This window comes from Passer montanus, unplaced genomic scaffold (genome assembly GCF_014805655.1).
Source record: "Passer montanus isolate IOZ18808 unplaced genomic scaffold, ASM1480565v1 scaffold123, whole genome shotgun sequence".
In the NCBI taxonomy this organism is placed as follows: Eukaryota; Metazoa; Chordata; class Aves; order Passeriformes; family Passeridae; genus Passer; species Passer montanus.
Genome location: NW_024359056.1, coordinates 646,317 through 664,609, shown reverse-complemented (window position 1 = coordinate 664,609; position 18,293 = coordinate 646,317). Strand labels below are relative to the sequence as shown.

Genomic DNA, 18,293 nt, shown 5'->3' with positions numbered 1-18,293 from the left:
GCCCCAGCCCCTACCCCGCTCTGCAGCCCCCGGCAGCGGCCCGGGGCCGGCACCGCGCTCCGCTCTGCCGTGGGCGCTGCGGGAACAGCGGCTGCGGACAGAAAAGAGAGGAAAAGAGGGACAAGAGTCACACGGAATGGAAGAAATAGGGGAAAGAAATGAGAGAAAGCAAGAGTATAGGGAAAAAAACAAACATAAAAACAAACAAACAAAAAAAACACCCAAAGGAAGGGAAGGGAGAAAATAAAGGGAAGAATAGAAAGTAAAGGAGGAAAAAAGAAAGGAAGGAAAGAATGGAAGGAAGGAAAGAAAGAGAGTGCTGGCCTAGCGAGGGGGGAGAAAGAAGCAGGGCAAGAGGGAAGGAACACGGGAAAGGGAAGGGGGCAGGAGAAGAAAGGAGGGAGCGGGGGCAGCGGAGACGGGGGGGAGTGGGTGGCAGTGGGGAGGAGGGGGCAGGGAGCGGGGAAGGGGCACCGGGGAGGCGCCAGGGGCCGGGCAGGGGCGGCCGGGACGAGGCGAGGGACGGCAAGGGAAGGAAGGGAAGGGAAGGGAAGGAAGGGGGAGCCGGGGCGGGGCGCGGGGCGGGCCGGGGGGAGCCGCCCCCCGCACACGTGTGCGGGGCCGCCCCGCAGCCGCCCGGCGGGGCTATAAAAGGGGCGGCGGCGGACAGAGCAGCCCCGCACCGCCGCCCCCAGCACCCCACCATGAGCTACACCATGGAGCCCCTGGGCAACCCCTCGTACCGCCGGGTGACCGAGACCCGGGCCACCTACAGCCGCGCCAGCGCGTCCCCGTCCAGCGGCTTCCGCTCGCAGTCGTGGTCGCGGGGCTCGGGCAGCACCGTGTCCTCCTCCTACAAGCGCCCCAACCTGGGCGGCCCGCGGGCCGCCTACGGCTCCACGGTGCTGAGCTCGGCCGAGAGCCTGGACGTGAGCCAGTCCTCGCTGCTCAACGGCGCGGCCGAGCTCAAGCTGAGCCGCTCCAACGAGAAGGAGCAGCTGCAGGGGCTCAACGACCGCTTCGCCGGCTACATCGAGAAGGTGCACTACCTGGAGCAGCAGAACAAGGAGATCGAGGCGGAGCTGGCGGCGCTGCGGCAGAAGCACGCCGGGCGGGCGCAGCTGAGCGACGCCTACGAGCAGGAGCTGCGGGAGCTGCGCGGGGCGCTGGAGCAGGTGAGCCACGAGAAGGCGCAGATCCAGCTGGACTCGGAGCACATCGAGGAGGACATCCAGCGCCTGCGGGAGCGCTTCGAGGATGAGGCGCGGCTGCGCGACGAGACGGAGGCGACGATCCGCGCCCTGCGCAAGGAGATGGAGGAGGCCTCGCTGATGCGCGCCGAGCTGGACAAGAAGGTGCAGTCGCTGCAGGACGAGGTGGCCTTCCTCAGGGGCAACCACGAGGAGGAGGTGGCCGAGCTGCTGGCGCAGCTGCAGGCGTCCCACGCCACCGTGGAGAGGAAGGACTACCTGAAGACGGACCTGACGACGGCGCTGAAGGAGATCCGCGCCCAGCTCGAGTGCCAGTCCGACCACAACATGCACCAGGCCGAGGAGTGGTTCAAGTGCCGCTACGCCAAGCTCACCGAGGCGGCCGAGCAGAACAAGGAGGCGATCCGCTCCGCCAAGGAGGAGATCGCCGAGTACCGCCGGCAGCTCCAGTCCAAGAGCATCGAGCTCGAGTCGGTGCGCGGCACCAAGGAGTCGCTGGAGAGGCAGCTCAGCGACATCGAGGAGCGCCACAATAACGACCTCACCACCTATCAGGTACCCGGGAGGCGGCGCGGGGCCGGCCCGAGCCCGGCGGGGCTGCCCGGTGCCGGCTCCGGGAGAAGGGAGCGGGAGAGGTGCGGTGGGAGGGATGCGGGAGGTGCCGGCTCTGGGAGGGGGAAATGCGGGAGGTGCCCGTGCCCGCTGTGGCAGGAGGGGTGCGGGAGGTGCCCGGTGCCGGCTCCGCAGCCAGGGATGCGGACCGCAGGGGGACGATGCTGCGGTGGGAGCGGGTGGGTCCTGCTCTGATGGCAGCCCTGCCTCCCCGAGCGGGGGAAGAGTTTCTAAAAGTCCCCTCAGAGAAGTTCTGCCCGCTCTGTCCCCGCGTGCGGTCTCTGTCTGTGTCACAGGGGGTTTGTGCGTCTCCCTTGCAGGACACGATTCACCAGCTGGAAAACGAGCTCAGAGGAACGAAGTGGGAAATGGCTCGTCACTTGCGGGAGTACCAGGACCTCCTCAATGTCAAGATGGCCCTGGACATCGAAATTGCTGCATACAGGTACAGTGGGATCTTTGCAGGCATGTCTGGAATATTAATAGCACTGCGGATGCTGCTGGCTCAGGAAGCCTTACCACAGCTAAGAAATATCTGCATGCAGTGAGCACGGGTGAAATGAGAGCCTGGCTACATCGCCGCAGCCATTAGCCAGCCCAGTGAGAGCCCAGAAGGTCATTAGGGACCAGCTAATGAGCGGCGGAGCTGCCAGCGAGCCCCGCGGGCACAGCACAGCGTGACTCAGGGTGGCGGCTCCCGTGCCGCATTCTGTCCTTGGCTGCACGAGCAGGAGGTGCAGCGACAGACGAGGTTATTTTTAATTCCCGTCTGCTTTGCAGATGCCGGGCTTGTCACCAGAGTTCCCTTTTATCGCCTGGGAGAGACAGTGAATTTGCTTGATCATGGTTTGAGGCAGTGAGTGCTGATCTGTCTGTCACAAACACTTTTACTTTTCTTGCTCAACTTTCCTTCAGAGGCATCTGCTCTAATCTCGAGCTGAACGTTGCTTGCTGTTGCCATCACCTGGCAGGTTTTTTTAGTCTCCTCTGTATCGCTTCAGAACTCTCACTGGAGAGCTCCTGATTTTTCTGGGTCACAGGCTTAGATGAAAAACATTTGAATAGAAGAAAAGTAAAAACAACAAAAAAACCACCGCCGTCTCCAGATCTGTTGAAATTTCTGAGGTTGTTCAGACACACAGACACCCCAGGGGCTGTAGCTGCCTGCTGCCAAAGTCAGCTGAAGCCTCCAGGTCTCATATTCCCACAAAGGAAAGGGGGATGCCCAAATTATTAAATTAGAGCATGTGCTCTAATCAGCTGTGACTGTCTCAGACACAATATTTGATTTGGGTCTGTTGGCTGTGTCAAGTTCTGTTTGCCTAAGTCATAATGAATCCTACTCAATTAGTTAGTTTGTCCTAATCCCTGCTGATTTATGCCATAATGAAGCTTTCTGACAATAAAGATGAATTTTATCTGTTCGCTGAAGGTGCCACATGAGCTATAAGCAAAACCAAGCTAAAAACTGCTGAATGTGAGTTTCGAAAAAGAGCAGATTCAAGGAAAGCTGGGCTGGGGCTGTGAGCAGTGGATGGCCCTGGTCGGTTCCAGCACATTCCACAGCAAACTGGTTCCATCCTGCTGGCAGGGGAATCGTGCAGCAGGGAAATATTATAGAATCCTTGAATGGTTTGGGATGGAAGAGACCTTAAAACCCATGCCAAAGCAGGGTTCCACTATCCCAGGCTGCTCCAAGCCCTGTCCAGCCTGGCCTTGGGCAGTTCCAAGGGTGGGACAGACACCATTATTCCCATAGCTGTCCCTTATTTTTGGTTTTTTTTATGCTCATTTTCTTTTTTTCTCTCCTCCTGATTCCCTTAGGAAGCTGCTGGAGGGTGAGGAGACAAGATTCAGTGCCTTCTCTGGAAGCATTACTGGTCCCATATTCACACACAGACAACCATCTGTCACAATAGCATCCACCAAAATCCAGAAAACAAAAATCGAGCCACCAAAGCTGAAGGTCCAGCACAAGTTTGTAGAAGAAATCATTGAAGAGACGAAGGTGGAGGATGAGAAGTCTGAAATGGAAGATGCCCTGGCAGCCATCGCAGAAGAAATGGCAGCCAAGACACAGCAAGAGGAACAGGAGGAAGAAAAAGCAGAGGAAGCTGCAGAGGAAGAAGTTTCTGAGAAGGCTCCTGCAGAACAAGAAGCTGCAGCTGAGGAGGAAGAGAAGGAGGAAGAGGAAGCAGAGGAGGAAGAAGAAGCTGCAAAATCTGACGCCGCAGAAGAAGGTGGCTCTGAAAAAGAGGAGATCGAGGAAAAGGAAGAAGGCGAGGAAGCTGAGGAAGAGGAGGAAAAACCTGAGGCCAAGGGCAAAGCTGAAGAGGTACCAGCAAAGGCAGAGAAGGTCAAATCACCTCCTGTAAAGTCCCCCCCCAAATCCCCCGTAACAGAGCCGGCCAAGGCTGCCCCCAAAGAAAAAGCCGCGGAAGCAGCAAAAGAACAGAAGGTGGAGAAAGCGGAGAAGGCGGCCAAGGAGGAGGAGAAAGCGGCGTCTCCAGAGAAACCTGCCACACCAAAGGTGACCTCCCCGGAGAAACCTGCCACCCCCGAGAAGGCTGCGACCCCCGAGAAGGCTGCCAGCCCAGAGAAAGCTGCCACCCCCGAGAAGGCCGTGAGCCCCGAGAAGGCCGTGGCCCTGGAGAAGCTGGCGCCGCCGGAGAAGGCGCGCTCCCCCGAGAAGCCGGCGAGCCCGGAGAAGCCGCGCACTCCCGAGAAGGCCGTGACTCCCGAGAAGCCCCGGACCCCGGAGAAGCCTCCCTCCCCAGGCAAGGATGCCAAGGCTGTGGTGGAAGAGACCATCACTGTCACCAAGGTAACGAAAGTGAGCGCCGAGGCCGAGAAGGAGTCCAGGAAAGAGGACATCGCGGTCAACGGGGAGGTGGAGGAGAAAAAGGAGGAGGAATCCAAAGAGAAGGAGGAGGAAGACAAGGGAGTGGTCACTAACGGCCTCGACGTGAGCCCCGTGGATGACAAGGCTGAGAAAATCGTAGTAACCAAAAAAGCAGAGAAAATCACAGGGGAGGGTGGGGACAGCGGCACCACGTTTATCACGAAGTCGGTGACCGTCACTCAGAAGGTGGAGGAGCACGAAGAAAGCTTTGAGGAGAAGTTGGTGTCCACCAAGAAAGTGGAGAAAGTCACTTCACATGCTGTAGTAAAGGAGATTAAAGAGAGCGAATAAAAGCAACCATAGCTAAAATTCAAACCAATTCAAGAGCTTGGGTCGGTGCAAAAGGTTAAGCCATAGACAGCTGCAAAATGCATGTGGGTGACGGCTTCAAAGCAGATCGGGTTCTCTCACGGAGGCTCCAGACACACAGTATTTTACTTTTTCGTGCAATATAGGGAAGGGGGGGGGAATGCATGCAGGCTCAAGATGTACTCCCTCCACAGAGCTTGGGGATCTACAAAAAAATACTACTACTACTAGTGCATGAGATGAAATGTGCAGAGGAAGCTTTTCTGAATTTCCTGAGCTGTTGGAGGGACGTATCTGAGGAATGAGTTCAGATGTATTATGCAAAGAACCAACTGAGCCAAAACCAAACCGAAAACAGTAATAGAGTATTCATGAGAACCAGAACTCTCCTAGCCTTAAATAAAAAATAAAAAAAGCTACTTATAACTAATTATGTTTACCTCACTGGTGCAATTAGGGTGGACTTTTGCTCCTGGGAGAACCTTGTTGACATGCACAGTACGCAACCTTTTGTTGTTTGATGTAAAACAGTCACAGCAGTTCTTGCTCAATAAAGGTCAATATGAAAACATGACTTGTTCTGGTGACTTTTTCCCAATCTAAACCCTTCCCTCAGCTGGATGCTCTCTCCTGAATGGGAATGCAGCTGCATGGGTTGATAATTGGTTGAGGTTCTTTTCCTTAGTGTTCCCATTTGTCTAGGAGTTGGACTTTGATGGTCCTTGGGGGTCCCATGCAGCTCAGGATGTTCTGTGCCTTGGGGATTGGATATGATGGACAAGTTTCCTCTAACACAAAGGCTGGATTAAGAAAATAAGAGCCATATCCCAAATTTTCTAGAGGAAAGAGGAATCCATTGAACACCTCTGCCTGGCCTTGAGGTGCTTAGAAGGGTTGCAATTGCTGTTTTTAGTAAGGGAAAGGACTCTAAGTCCTCAATCCTGCTTGTGCTGAGCCAAAAAAATGTTAAAGTCTGCTGCAAGTATCATTTTCCTCCTTACACCCCCACATCCACACACAGAGGGCCAATTTCCCAATAATTCCTTGATTTTCCTGGGAAGAGAGGCTGGGTGTGGCATCTTCTGTGGCACCAGTTTGTCACTTAACTGAGCAAAAACCCAATAAGGGAACTCAACCAAGCCACCTTGAGTTCCTCAGAACAGGCTTGATTCTGGTTATTTTACCCCCTCTTGCTTTAATTTTATGGGAACCTCCTTATTAATTCTCTGGGTCCAATGATCAAAAAGTTCAATCTGCCTATAAATACATAGTTCTAAAATCAGTAATTAACCCAAGGGGGTTAATTTCTTCTTTTGTTAAGAACAAAGCCAATCAAAAATTATTCTACATGGAAAAATAAATGGAGACAAAGGAAAAAAGGGAAGAAGATAAAGCAACTCCAATGTGGGAATTAATTGGTCATTATAGGATTAATTTTGTGTTTATTTCCCATTTTAAAAGGAAAATGAAGATTGCAGCTGCTGCCCCATCTCCCATAACTCACAAAGAAATGCAAATATTTTCATGCCTGGATTCAGGCCATGGACTACTCTGAAATCTGTTGCCTGACTGAGGGTCTGATCAAAATCTAGGATTTCCATGCGCCTTCGCCCCATCAATAACTGAAGATCAAGGAGGTTTTAATTGAAAGGGTTCAGCCCATCCTTCACTGGAGAAGTGGTGGAGAGCCCACAGCAGATAAGGCTTCCAAATGAATCTGGGTGTCTTTGTAGAGCAAACCAATGGATGTTTCTCCTGCTGCTATCAGTAATGGCAATCTGTGCTCCACAGCTTGGCTGCTGAGTGATGTTTAATTAGAGTTAACAAATTAAACAGCAGCTTCTCGGTAGTCCCGTGTGGGTGTGACACAATAACAACTTTAGGGATAAGGAGTTCAGCACTCCCCTGGTTTTGGTAACCAAATCAAATTGTGGCAAAACACAAAGTGCCCAAAGGTTTGTGAGAATTGTTTTCGCCTTAGATTTAAACAAAATTTTCAAGAGAACACCAGCACTAGACCAGAGACCAATATTTAACGTGGAATTATGTGCATGTGCTTCCAAAAAAGTTCTAGAAGCCACTAAAATGTCCAAACCTGCAAACGCCATCCTTCACAGTGGGAACTGGGAATCTTCAGCACGGAGAGGAAGGGTCACCTTGCCCGTGGATTCAGTGTTGGTGTCAGCAGGACACTGGGGAACACTGAACGCGGGCAGGTGGGAGCCCAGCCAGGCTGGGTTTCATGCTGGGATTCCTTTCCAGCTTCTTTCTGTCCAGTCCTGGTAGGACACAGCTCCAGGGACCCCAAAATCCTGATCTGTGGGGGTTTGTTCCTGTTTGCATCGGGCAATCCAGGATTGCTGCTGGGATGAGGGGCTGGACTGACCCGGGGTACATCCATTTCCTGGGTGCTTTTGGGAGGCAAACCCTTGGCTAGATGCCTTTCCCAACATCCTCATTTCACCCCTTTCCCACCCAAAATATCTCACAGCTTTTAGTTATTACCCACAAGTGTATTTTTTCCCTCTGCTCTAACACACTGGATTTGTGTATTTAGCCCATTTCCCCCTGCAGATGCTCCCAGCAAGTCCTAAGAGGAACAAGCAAGTGGTTAACACATTTCTAAATGTTTATAAAACTGTAAGAACTGATTAATATTTAATGGTGCCAAGAGGTTTTGTCTACTGACATCTGCAATCAAACAGTTTCAAAGCAGAGCACAATTCCCGGGCAGAGAGGCATAAATAGGATGTTATTTGCCTGTTCTGCACCAATTACTCCTCCAGACTGCACAGAACCAGTGATGGGAATAATTATTTTCAGACAAAGAAGTTCATTAAACAATAGAAAAAAATTTATGAAGGGAAAAATAATAATTAAAGGAATTTACAGTGAAGATTTTTTATAAGGTGAGATATTTAGACCACCGTGGCTTCAAGAGCTGGAGGGCTCCAAACCAGGATCTTTTTCCTGTGCTGGGTTGTGGAGATACCACAGTTATTTTCCAGCATCCAGAAGAAAATTCCAGGTGGGAACAAACTGGGAAGCGTTACAAAACACAAACAGGATGCTTTTGCCAGGGAGCTGAGTCAGGCACCAGAATTTTCTCCAGTCATCAGGGTTTGTGCTCTCCCCATACACATTCAGGCTTTACTGCTGCTTTTTCAGGATTAAAGTATCCTTAACCAATCTGGGATGGCAGCAAATGATGAGCTGTTAATTATTTGGTTATTAGAAGGTGAGTTTCTGGGATGTGGCTGTTCTGCACAGAATGTGGTGCTCCCCTTGTGAGGGGAGAGGAGGGGTGGGAGGGGGTGTGAGCGCATCTCAGGGAAAGCATCCAGCACCTCCCTGGGCATTCCCTGGGATGAGATCTCAGCCTGATCCAGACCCAAAGAGCAGAAAAGACCCCCAGGACACTTCTGGCTCCACTTGCAGCTGCAGCTGGGGTGAAAGTTTCTCCTGAGCCTCCCTCTGCCAGCTTTTACTGCATTGCGTCAAAGGCAGCGCCTGGATTTTCCGAGGTAAGGCAGGGCTGGCAGCAGGATCCATCCCACAGCCTGGGAGCAGCTGGGGGCACAGGAGCCCAGCCCAGCCTCCCCCTGCACCGGCTGGGCAGCAGGGCAGGAGAGGGGGCCCAGCCTGGTGGCCCCTGCAGAGCCAGCCCTGCTGCAGCTCCTGCTGGGGCTGACTCAGCCCTGCGGAGCTGCAATGCATTAAAAATAACCGAGGGAGCAGGGATCAGCCTGGGAACGGCGGCAGCAGAGAGGGGAGAGCTGCTGCAGCTCGGGCTGGGCTGCTCTGGAGCAGCCCTGGCTGCACTGGGAGCTTCGCTTCCCAAAGCCAAGAGGGATGCAAAGGGCTGAGGGAAGGAGGAGTTTGTCAGCAAAAAAAACATCGTGAAAGAGGAGGGAAAATTGGGGTTTGAAGAGTTAAAGGAGTTCAGAGTGCTTGGAGAAAGGCAGGGTTTGATACATCATGGAATGGTTTGGGTTGGAGGGGACCTTAAAGCCCATCCAGTCCCACCTGCCCTGGGCAGGGACAGCTCCCACTGTCCCAGGCTGCTCCAAGCCCTGTCCAGGCCTTGGGCACCTCCAGGGTTCCAGGGCAGCCCCAGCTTCTCTGGAAATTCCACCCCAACCCCTCAAGGTCCTCTGAAGAGGAACTCCTTCCCAATATCCCATCCAAACCTCCTCCCTGTCAGTTTGAAGCCGTTCCCCCTTGTCCTGTCCCTCCACCCCTGTCCGTGCTCTCTCCAGCCGAGCTGTCCAGCTCTGCTCTGCCTTCCATGGCCCTGGTGGGCTCTGAGCAGGGCTGGAGCAGGATTTTCCTCCTCGGGAGCAGCCCCTGTCCCGCAGCTGAGTGCCAGGAGCACTCAGGGAGTTCCTAGAAGCAGCTCTCCTTTCCCAGAAGCAGCTCTCCTTTCTTATCTCCCAGCAGCAGCCCCAACAGTCTGCTGGGGGAGCTGGGGCTGTCACACCCCGAGGGAGCAGCTCCCCTCCATCCCCAGCAGCTTGGAAAGCTCTCTCTGAAGAGCACTGCAAGCTCCCCTCACCCCTGTCCTGGAGAGGGAAAATAAAATCTGCTTTGTAGCAATAGCTCTGCATAAATACAGGGAGAAAAATCTCTGTTAAAAAAGGAGGGAAATGTAAAAAGAAATATTTAAGAGGTGTTGCTGAAGAAAGTGAAAATTATTTTACTTCTGGTTCTCAAAAGCATCAAACTCCTAGGAAAGTAGGGAAAAAAGATTGGAAATGGTACTGGAACTGTGAGTCAATGGAATTCCTGCTTTTCTGAATGGTTCGACCAAGCTTCTTTTTCTTTCTCTTGCTGCTTTTCTTGGGAATGTGGAAGAAAATAATAATCTTAAGTGCTTGCTTCACACATCATAATCTTTTTAATCACCCTTTTAACACTGAAAAGGGAGATGCTTTTGGTACCCCACTAAAACTTGTATAAAAAAGAGATTTCCTTTCCTCTGAGCAAAGCCATTGAGGAGAACCAACGCAAATCAACTGATGCCACATCACCAGTGTATAAAATCAAGTTACCCCAAAATCCTGTGTAAAAACTCATCCAGACAAATCTTTCTGTAAAGTTTAGTGCAGCCATTAATGCCTATTTTAACTCAAATTTCCATGGGTTTAGTTTATTTAAACTGGTTTAATTTGCAGCATTACCCCAGTGCTTGCCCTTACAAGGTTTAATTTGCTGTATCAGCTTTAGGCAATTGAATGTTGACAGCTCAGAGCACAGGACATGGCCTGGGGAATTGCCAGGCTGTGCTGCTGAGATGCTCCTTTCTTGTGCCTTTTTTAGCTCAGTCAAAACTTTAAAAGGCCCTGGCAAGCTCTCAGAAGAAAATGAGCCTCTTCAGGCAGGGCTGACAGCACCTGGGGGAGAGAGGCAGTTCCTTGCCCTACACCATCCATCCTTCTAACTGCTCCTCCTGTTTTGGTTTTAATGTTATTTTTGAGGATAGTCTTTGCTCCAAGCCTCACCTACACCCTGAATTGTTCTACACTGAACAACCTCCTGCCACAATTTAACAGCCACATTTGCTTTTCCCCTCTGCACTGGTGTGATAAAATTCCCATTTTTCAGAAGGGAGCTCGTGCTTGTTGCACCCTCAGCCAGTGAGATCCATCCCAGCCACCACCACACCCCAGGGTATTGTTATAAAATGTGTGTAATTTTACACCCCAAGAGATTTTTCCCATTTCTCATTCACAAGATGAGTGGGACAAACACCTTTATCAACCTTCTAAGAGCATCAGTGACACAGGACATGCACGAGGAATCCGTGTAAGCATTTCTGAACTTTATTGACTGCTTTATTGCACGTACTTAATGAAGCCTCCATCACTTCCCCCACCCACCGTTTCCAGAATTAGTTTAAATGCAAGTTAAAGGTAACCTTTCATTCCCACCACTTTTTCCCCCCCCCATTTGAAATGTTAAGGTTCTGGGTCACCCAGGAAGGACAGAAGCCCTGAACTCATACGTGGAACCATGCGGCACTCGGGGAGCAAGCCTTGGGTGCTCTGCAAGCAAACTCAGACTCTGCACAGGGAGAAACATCATAATCATGAACTGGAACCTCAGTGATCACTGAATTAAATAGGTGAGACTGCAGCTGGAGCTCAGTCAGTCGTTGGTTCTGATGGAAAGCTGCCCTCAGATCAAGCCTTCTTCTTGCCTTCGCTCTCTTCCTTTCCTGCTGCTTCTTTCTCTTCCTTCTCTTCCTTCTCCTCCTCACCAGCTTCCTCAGCAGCTTCCTGGGATTCCTCCCCTTCTTCTGCCCCTGTTTCTTCCCCTTCTCCTTCCTCTTCCTCACCTTCTTTGGCTTCTTCTGATTCCTCCTTAGCACCTTTGAAGGACACAAAGACATTTCACATCCAGGTACAATTCCTGATCCCAGTTCAGTGGGAATCCCCTTCAACCCCACACATTTTGGCAGCTACAGCAAAACTGCACAAGCAGCTTCTCCTGGATTTCAGGGGAGTGAAACACTTCATAAAAACAAATCATGGCCTTGAAAAATACCAGTTCTGGACTCGGTGCTTAAAGCCTTATCCAAAGACCTGAATTATCTTTCACTGCTCTCCGATTGGCTCTTTAATTAGCTGCAATTTCACTATAATTAAACTTTACAGTAACAAAGCCCTCACAGTTCAATGGCCAGCGATGCCTGCAGAGGAGGGATGGTGCCATGCACTGAACCCAGTAATTCCAGCCCCACACATCAGCTGATGTTCCCATTATCTCGGGCTGCTCTCTGGGAATTCATATTTAGCTCAGGATGTCCTTGGTCCTTCTTTTTGAGGATGTCTGTAACACCTGAACTTATCATTGGGAGTTTTGGACACCTATAATCTGCCTGATTTGAACACTTGACCTTATCTTCCATTCCATATTCAGACTTTCCTGGCAAATTCCATGTGCTTAACCCCACCATCCTTTGGCTCATAGGACTAGAAAGGGAAAGAGCTTTAATCATTAGAAATAATCATTGGGATTTCTGGGGTTTATCCCACAGGAGCAAGGTGCAGCACGAATAAAAGGGATTAAAAAGTAACTCTAAGTACCTTCCTCCTCTTCTTCAGCCTCTTCTCCTGCTTCTTCCTCTCCTTCCTCCTTCTCCTCCTCCTCACCCTCTTCTGCAGGAGCTGCCTTGGCCTCTCCTGCTTTAGCAGCCTCGATGGTTTCCTCGATTTCAATCTGCTCCTCCTGGACGTGGCTGGAGTAGTAGGTGGGGAAGGAGCGGGTGGTCATCAGGTAGGAGCTGGCCTGGAGGCCGCTGTAGGCGGACCTGCCGAAGGTGGGGGCACTCTGGCTGTAGCCACTGGTGATGCTGCCCACGCTGGTGAAGCTCAGCCGGGTCTCTTCCCCCTCCAGCAGCTTCCTAGCAGGGAGGAAGGAAAGCAAAGGGAAATGAGTTGGCTGTGCTGCAGCAGGGCTCGGCACCACGAGCCCTGCAGCCTGCACGTGTGGCTATTAATGCAGGGCTAGTTGTGCACTGTGTGCCAATGCCACCCTATTTGCTTGGAATAGTTTCTTCAGATGTGCCCACTGTGGGTGAATTGATACCTTTCCTTGTTGGAAGGAACAGGAAAACCTCTCTAGAACCAGGTCTCTCTGGCAAGTGAAACTAGAGGTGTATTTTGCCACCCTGCAGCTGTAACGATTTGCTGCTGAGCTGTCAGACAAGGCTTGGAGCTGCTCTCTCAGTATTCCCCCTTGTGGCTTCCACAGAAATTCTGTTTCAGCATCGAAATCTCTTAGAGTCTGAGACAAAATATCACAGTTATTTAGCAGCAATTCTACTGGAAAATATTTAATTTGTTCATTTATAAGTTAGGAAAAATCCCTGCTCTTGAGGGCATTTGAGGGATTTCCCATTTTGAGAATGAGTCACTGGTATTGAGGAATTCCACTGATAAAAAATCTCTTCCCCAAGTACAGAACAGGTACTTTTATCTGTCAGGATGGAGAACTGAGGTCATTTATTGCCAAGCTGAGAATTCTGTGTGCACATGAACTGACTATCAAGTACAGAACAGGTACTTTTATCTGTCAGGATGGAGAACTGAGGTCAAGCTAAACATTCTGTGTGCACATAGGGAGGAACAGATTAAACTCTGCCTCAGATCTATGAAAATTTCTGCTGGGGGAAGGATAAATAACCTGAATTCTCCTGAAGAGAATGGGAACTGCTCTGAGCTCTGGCTCATTAAAACATCCCCCACCATACCTATAAGCTGCAATTTCGATGTCCAGGGCCATTTTCACATTGAGCAGGTCCTGATATTCCTTCAAGTACCGAGCCATCTCACTCTTTGTGGTTCTCAGCTCATTCTCCAATTTGTTGATTGTATCCTGTTGGATGGAACAATAGTGACAGCGTAAAATTCTGTTCTCTCAAGTCTAGGAATAATCACAAGGAATTTCTCCAATCCTTTTAATTTCATCTTGCTCTAGCAGACAGAAACTGCACAGCTCCCACTCCCTCCTCAGCCAAAAAGCATCATTTAATACCTTCCTGGCAGGTTTTCTACTCCACATTATGCCAGTCCTATTTAACACAAAGAGCCCAATATTCTGGTACCCAAGTGCTAAAGCATCCATGAAATTTGTGTATTGTTTCATTTTGATTTTGGCCTCTACGTGCTTTTTCTAATTTTAGTTTAGGAATATCCACTGATGATCCTTGTAGATCCCTTCCAACTCAGGATATTCCATGATTTTTTGGTATAGTTCAGGCTGCATCAGTATATGGACACATGGATATTGGGCTTAATCAGGGGCATTTTGCATTCTGATTTTGTAACACCTCACACTTTAGAGAAGCAGTACCAGAACCAATGTCTGGGATGATTTTGGTAATTCAGATCCTGATTTGGGTCGGTATTTCCACACCACATCCTGCTTTACAGCTCTGTGGCATTCGATGCCTTATCTGCAGCACGGGCAGGAACCAGGAGGGATGCCCCCAACAACCAACCCACAAACCTGATCCCCTCATCTGTGAGACTCTGCAGACCCCAACTCCCCTCAGGGAGAGCCCAGCAAACCCTGAACCCCCTCACCTGCAGATCCCTTCAAACCCCAACAGCTCTTCACCTGCAGATCCCTCCTAACCCCAACACTCATCCCTTCACCTGCAGAACCCTTCAAACCCCAATGTCCATCCCGTCACCTGCAGAGCCCAGAAATCCCTGAAACCCCTCACCTGCAGAACCCTGTAAAACCTGACCTGTCACCTACAGAGCCCTGCAAACCCCATCATCCCTCACCTGCAGAGCCCAGAAAACCCTGAAACCCCTCACCTGCAGAACCCTGTAAAACCTGACCTGTCACCTACAGAGCCCTGCAAACCCCATCATCCCTCACCTGCAGAGCCCTTCAAACCCCATCATCCCCGCATCTTCAGAACCTTCAAACCCCAACTTCTCCTGACTCGCAGAGCCCTTCAAACCCCATCATCCCCGCATCTTCAAATCCCATCATCCCCGCATCTTCAGAACCCTTCAAACCCCAACTTCTCCTGACTCGCAGAGCCCTTCAAACCCCATCATCCCCGCATCTTCAAATCCCATCATCCCCGCATCTTCAGAACCCTTCAAACCCCAACTTCTCCTGATTCGCAGAGCCCTTCAAACCCCAATGTCCATCCCGTCACCTGCAGAGCCCAGAAATCCCTGAAACCCCTCACCTGCAGAACCCTGTAAAACCTGACCTGTCACCTACAGAGCCCTTCAAACCCCATCATCCCTCACCTGCAGAGCCCTTCAAACCCCATCATCCCTCACCTGCAGAGCCCTTCAAACCCCATCATCCCCGCATCTTCAGAACCTTCAAACCCCAACTTCTCCTGACTCGCAGAGCCCTTCAAACCCCATCATCCCCGCATCTTCAAATCCCATCATCCCCGCATCTTCAGAACCCTTCAAACCCCAACTTCTCCTGACCCGCAGAACCCCATCATCCCCTCCCCTGAGGGACCCCGACCCTCCTCCCTGCAGGGACCCTTCCAGCCCCCACCCCTCACCTGCAGCGCGGAGATATCCGCGCTCTGCTTCTCTTCCAGCTCCTGCAGCTGCTTCTCCAGCGCCTCGTTCATGCCGCGGGTGGCCTCGATCTCCAGCGTCTTGGCTTTGAGCAGGCGGCGGCTCTCGGACACCTCGTCCTTGGCGGCGCGCACGGCATCCGTGTTCTTGGCGGCGCTCTCGCTGAGCACGGTGAAGCGGCTGCGGAACCACTCCTCGGCGTTTTGCATGTTGCGCGCCGCCAGCTTCTCGTACTGCGCGCGGATGTCGCGCAGCGCGGCCGACAGGTCGGGCTTGGCCGACACGTCCATCTCCACGGACAGGTGCGCGTACTGGATCTGCGCCTGCAGCTCGGCCAGCTCCTCCTCGTGCACCTTCTTGAGGAAGGCCAGCTCGTCCAGCAGGCTGTCCACGCGCTTCTCCAGCTCCGCCCGCGCCAGCGCCGCCTCGTCCGCGCCCTTGCGCACCTCGAGCAGCCGCGCCTCCGCGTCCTCGCGGCTCAGCACCTCCTCCTCGTAGCGCGCCTGCAGCCCGCGCAGCGTCTCCTCCAGGCTCTCCCGCTCGCCCTGCAGCGCCTGCTTCTCGCTCGTCGCCTCCTCCGCGGCCAAGCGCAGCTCGCGGATCTCCTGCTCGTAGAGCGCGCGGAAGCGGGAGGGCTCGGCGTGCTTCTGCCGCAGCACCAGCAGCTCGGCCTCCAGCACCTTGTTCTGCTGCTCCAGCTCGTGGACGCGCTCGATGAAGCAGGCGAAGCGGTCGTTGAGGTCCTGCAGCTGCGCTCGCTCCTGGCTGCGGATGGACTTGAGGTCGTTGCTGATGGCGGCCACCTGGCTCAGGTCCAGGCTGTCCACCGAGTGCAGCAGCGAGCTGGAGGCGCTGGAGGTGGCGTAGCTGCGGCGCACGGACACGGAGGACACGGGCGCGGACAGGCTGGAGTACGCGGAGCGCGCCGAGCCGAAGCCGCCGCCGCTGCGCACCGACACATGGATGCGCGGGCTGTCCGCGTAGCGCCGCTTGTAGGACGGGAAGAACGGGTCGTACCCGTACGAGCTCATGGCTGCGGGGGCTCCGGCGACGGCTCTGCGGCGGGCGCCGCCCGCACCCCGATATTTATGCGCGGGGAGGGCGGGCAGAGCGGCCTCCGGGCGGGGACGGGGCGGGGCGCGGCGACATCGGCGCGGGGAGGCGACGCCCGGAGTGGTCCAGGCAGCGCCGCGGGGAGGGGATGCCCGGAGCGGTCCAGGCATTCATTCCCTCAGCGCTGTGATGCCCTGAGCGGCACCGGCCGGATCTCGCCCCGGTGATGCCTGGACAGCTCCGGCCGTCACGGCAGGGCAGGGATGCCTGGACAGCTCCGGCCGTCACGGCGGGGAAGGGATGCCTGGACAGCTCCGGCCGTCACGGCGGGGAAGGGATGCCTGGACAGCTCCGGGCATCCCCGCGGGCGCGGGGGAACAGCCGGCCTGCTCTGGACCAGCCCCGCCTCATCGGCTCAGCCCTGTCTCAGCCCTCCTTGGGCACATCCTCGGGCCCTCCTGGGCCATCTCCCGGCCCCCTTCAGGCCCACCTCGGGCCCTTTCAGATCCAGCTCCCCTCAAGTCTATCTGCACCCCCCAGCCCGCCAAGGCTATGTTTAAACCCCCTCCTCCGTTCCTCCACAGCTGCCCTGGCAGAAGCTTCTGGAATGTGCTGCAAGCCCCAGGTCGTGGCTGAGGTTGCCCCGCTGAGGCTGTGGAACACCCAAGCCTGGCTGCAGAACCCCCAAACATGTATATAGTATATTTTTTTCCCCTTCAGTTTGCAGTTAGCACAAGGCATGAGTGCTCTTTGAGCCCCTGCATCCCCCCCACGCCCTTTGTTCCAAGCGGTCCCTAATAACCGGGTAATTAATTATAGCATCATGGAATCATGGAATTGTTTGGGTTGGGAGGCACCTTAAAGCCCATCCAGTCCCACCCTGCTATGGGCAGGGACACCTCCCACTGCCCTGGATTGCTCCAAGCCCATCCAACCTGGCCTTGGGCACTTCAGGGGAAGCCTGGCAGTGTCATTTGTCCTTTCATTACACGGAAGCAGCAGCAGACACAGGGGGGTTCTCAGTCCTGGCACAACACGCTGATGCCTGGTTCCTTGAGATTCCCTGGAGCCAAGTCTGTCTGGGACATGGATCACAGGGACAGGATATTTATCCTTGTCTAATCTGGCTAATACAGAGATTAAATTGGACAGCTGCATTGCAGCTACCTCTGGGCCAGGCTATTACCACTGGTTGATTAAAACAAAGCGGTATTTATGTAGTAGAGATTTATCAGGGGTAAAATAGAGATGTATTGAGCACAGACTGCATGGGAGGCTCAAAAAGACAATGAGAATTCACCTCTTGGAGTCAGAAGGACAAATATATCACAAAACAGACTCTTCAAAGTTTTCTCAAGGAAGGAATAAAAGTCAGTAAAGACTGGGGGACTTTTATTAGCTACCACAAAAATGCTGAGGTGCTTCCCAAAGAAAGGGGAAGGACTTTGTAACGTGTATGAATTAATGTGCCTGTCAGTAATTGCAGTGCTAATTGGGTATTTCTGGCACAAATAAATGTTTATTTAATAGCAGCTTTTTAGGAAAGGTAGAGCAGGGTGGATTTAATGTATTTCCTGCTATTTTCCAGTGACCTCACACAGAACATCACCTGTTGTGTGACAGCTTCTCCATGTTTCAGGGTATTTACACATGAGGATCATTGATCTGTGAAGGGCAACGGCCTCTCAGAGGTACAAAGCTGCAGTCTCTGCTCATCGGAGCTCATTCTGGATGGAATGAACTGTACCAAGAGCTCATCAAGGCTTAAGTGTCACTTATATCCCAGCAGAGCTGCTGGAGACTTTATTCTGCAAATCTGCAGAGTCCCCTGAAGATCAGTGCAGCTGCTCTCAGCAGCCAGCACTGCAAGCTCGGCTTCTGCCTCGATTTTTATTCACCATTTGTTTTTTAAATCCAAGTTTTGGCTGCATTCATGCATGTCAGAGCAGCCATTCATTATTCAGAACATGCAAAGGAGAGCAGCACAGGTAGAGCCTTCTGTGCTAATCTGTTTTATCTTTAGCAGAGACTGGGCTTGAAAGGGGAAGAAATGAGGAATAGAGACACTGTAGAGAGGATTCCCAGCATGTTGGTCAGGGATTCAGGGAGCTGATATTTTCTGGGATACTCAGCTCC

General features: G+C 52.6%; 2 protein-coding genes across 2 annotated transcripts; one reads left to right on the top strand and one right to left on the bottom strand.

Annotated features, from left to right (window-relative positions):
• Positions 1–618: 618 nt before the first annotated feature.
• On the top strand, positions 619–5,608 carry NEFM (neurofilament medium). The gene is made up of 3 exons (XM_039698372.1): positions 619–1,766; positions 2,144–2,268; positions 3,648–5,608. The coding sequence occupies exons 1-3, from the start codon at positions 705–707 to the stop codon at positions 5,014–5,016; spliced, it is 2,556 nt and encodes an 851-aa protein (XP_039554306.1). The 5' UTR covers positions 619–704; the 3' UTR covers positions 5,017–5,608.
• A 5,226-nt stretch (positions 5,609–10,834) lies between these two features.
• On the bottom strand, positions 10,835–16,183 carry NEFL (neurofilament light). Its single transcript, XM_039698373.1, has 4 exons — positions 15,086–16,183; positions 13,289–13,413; positions 12,123–12,439; positions 10,835–11,404 (listed from the first exon to the last, which is right to left on the bottom strand). The coding sequence occupies exons 1-4, from the start codon at positions 16,133–16,135 to the stop codon at positions 11,217–11,219; spliced, it is 1,680 nt and encodes a 559-aa protein (XP_039554307.1). The 5' UTR covers positions 16,136–16,183; the 3' UTR covers positions 10,835–11,216.
• Positions 16,184–18,293: the final 2,110 nt, after the last annotated feature.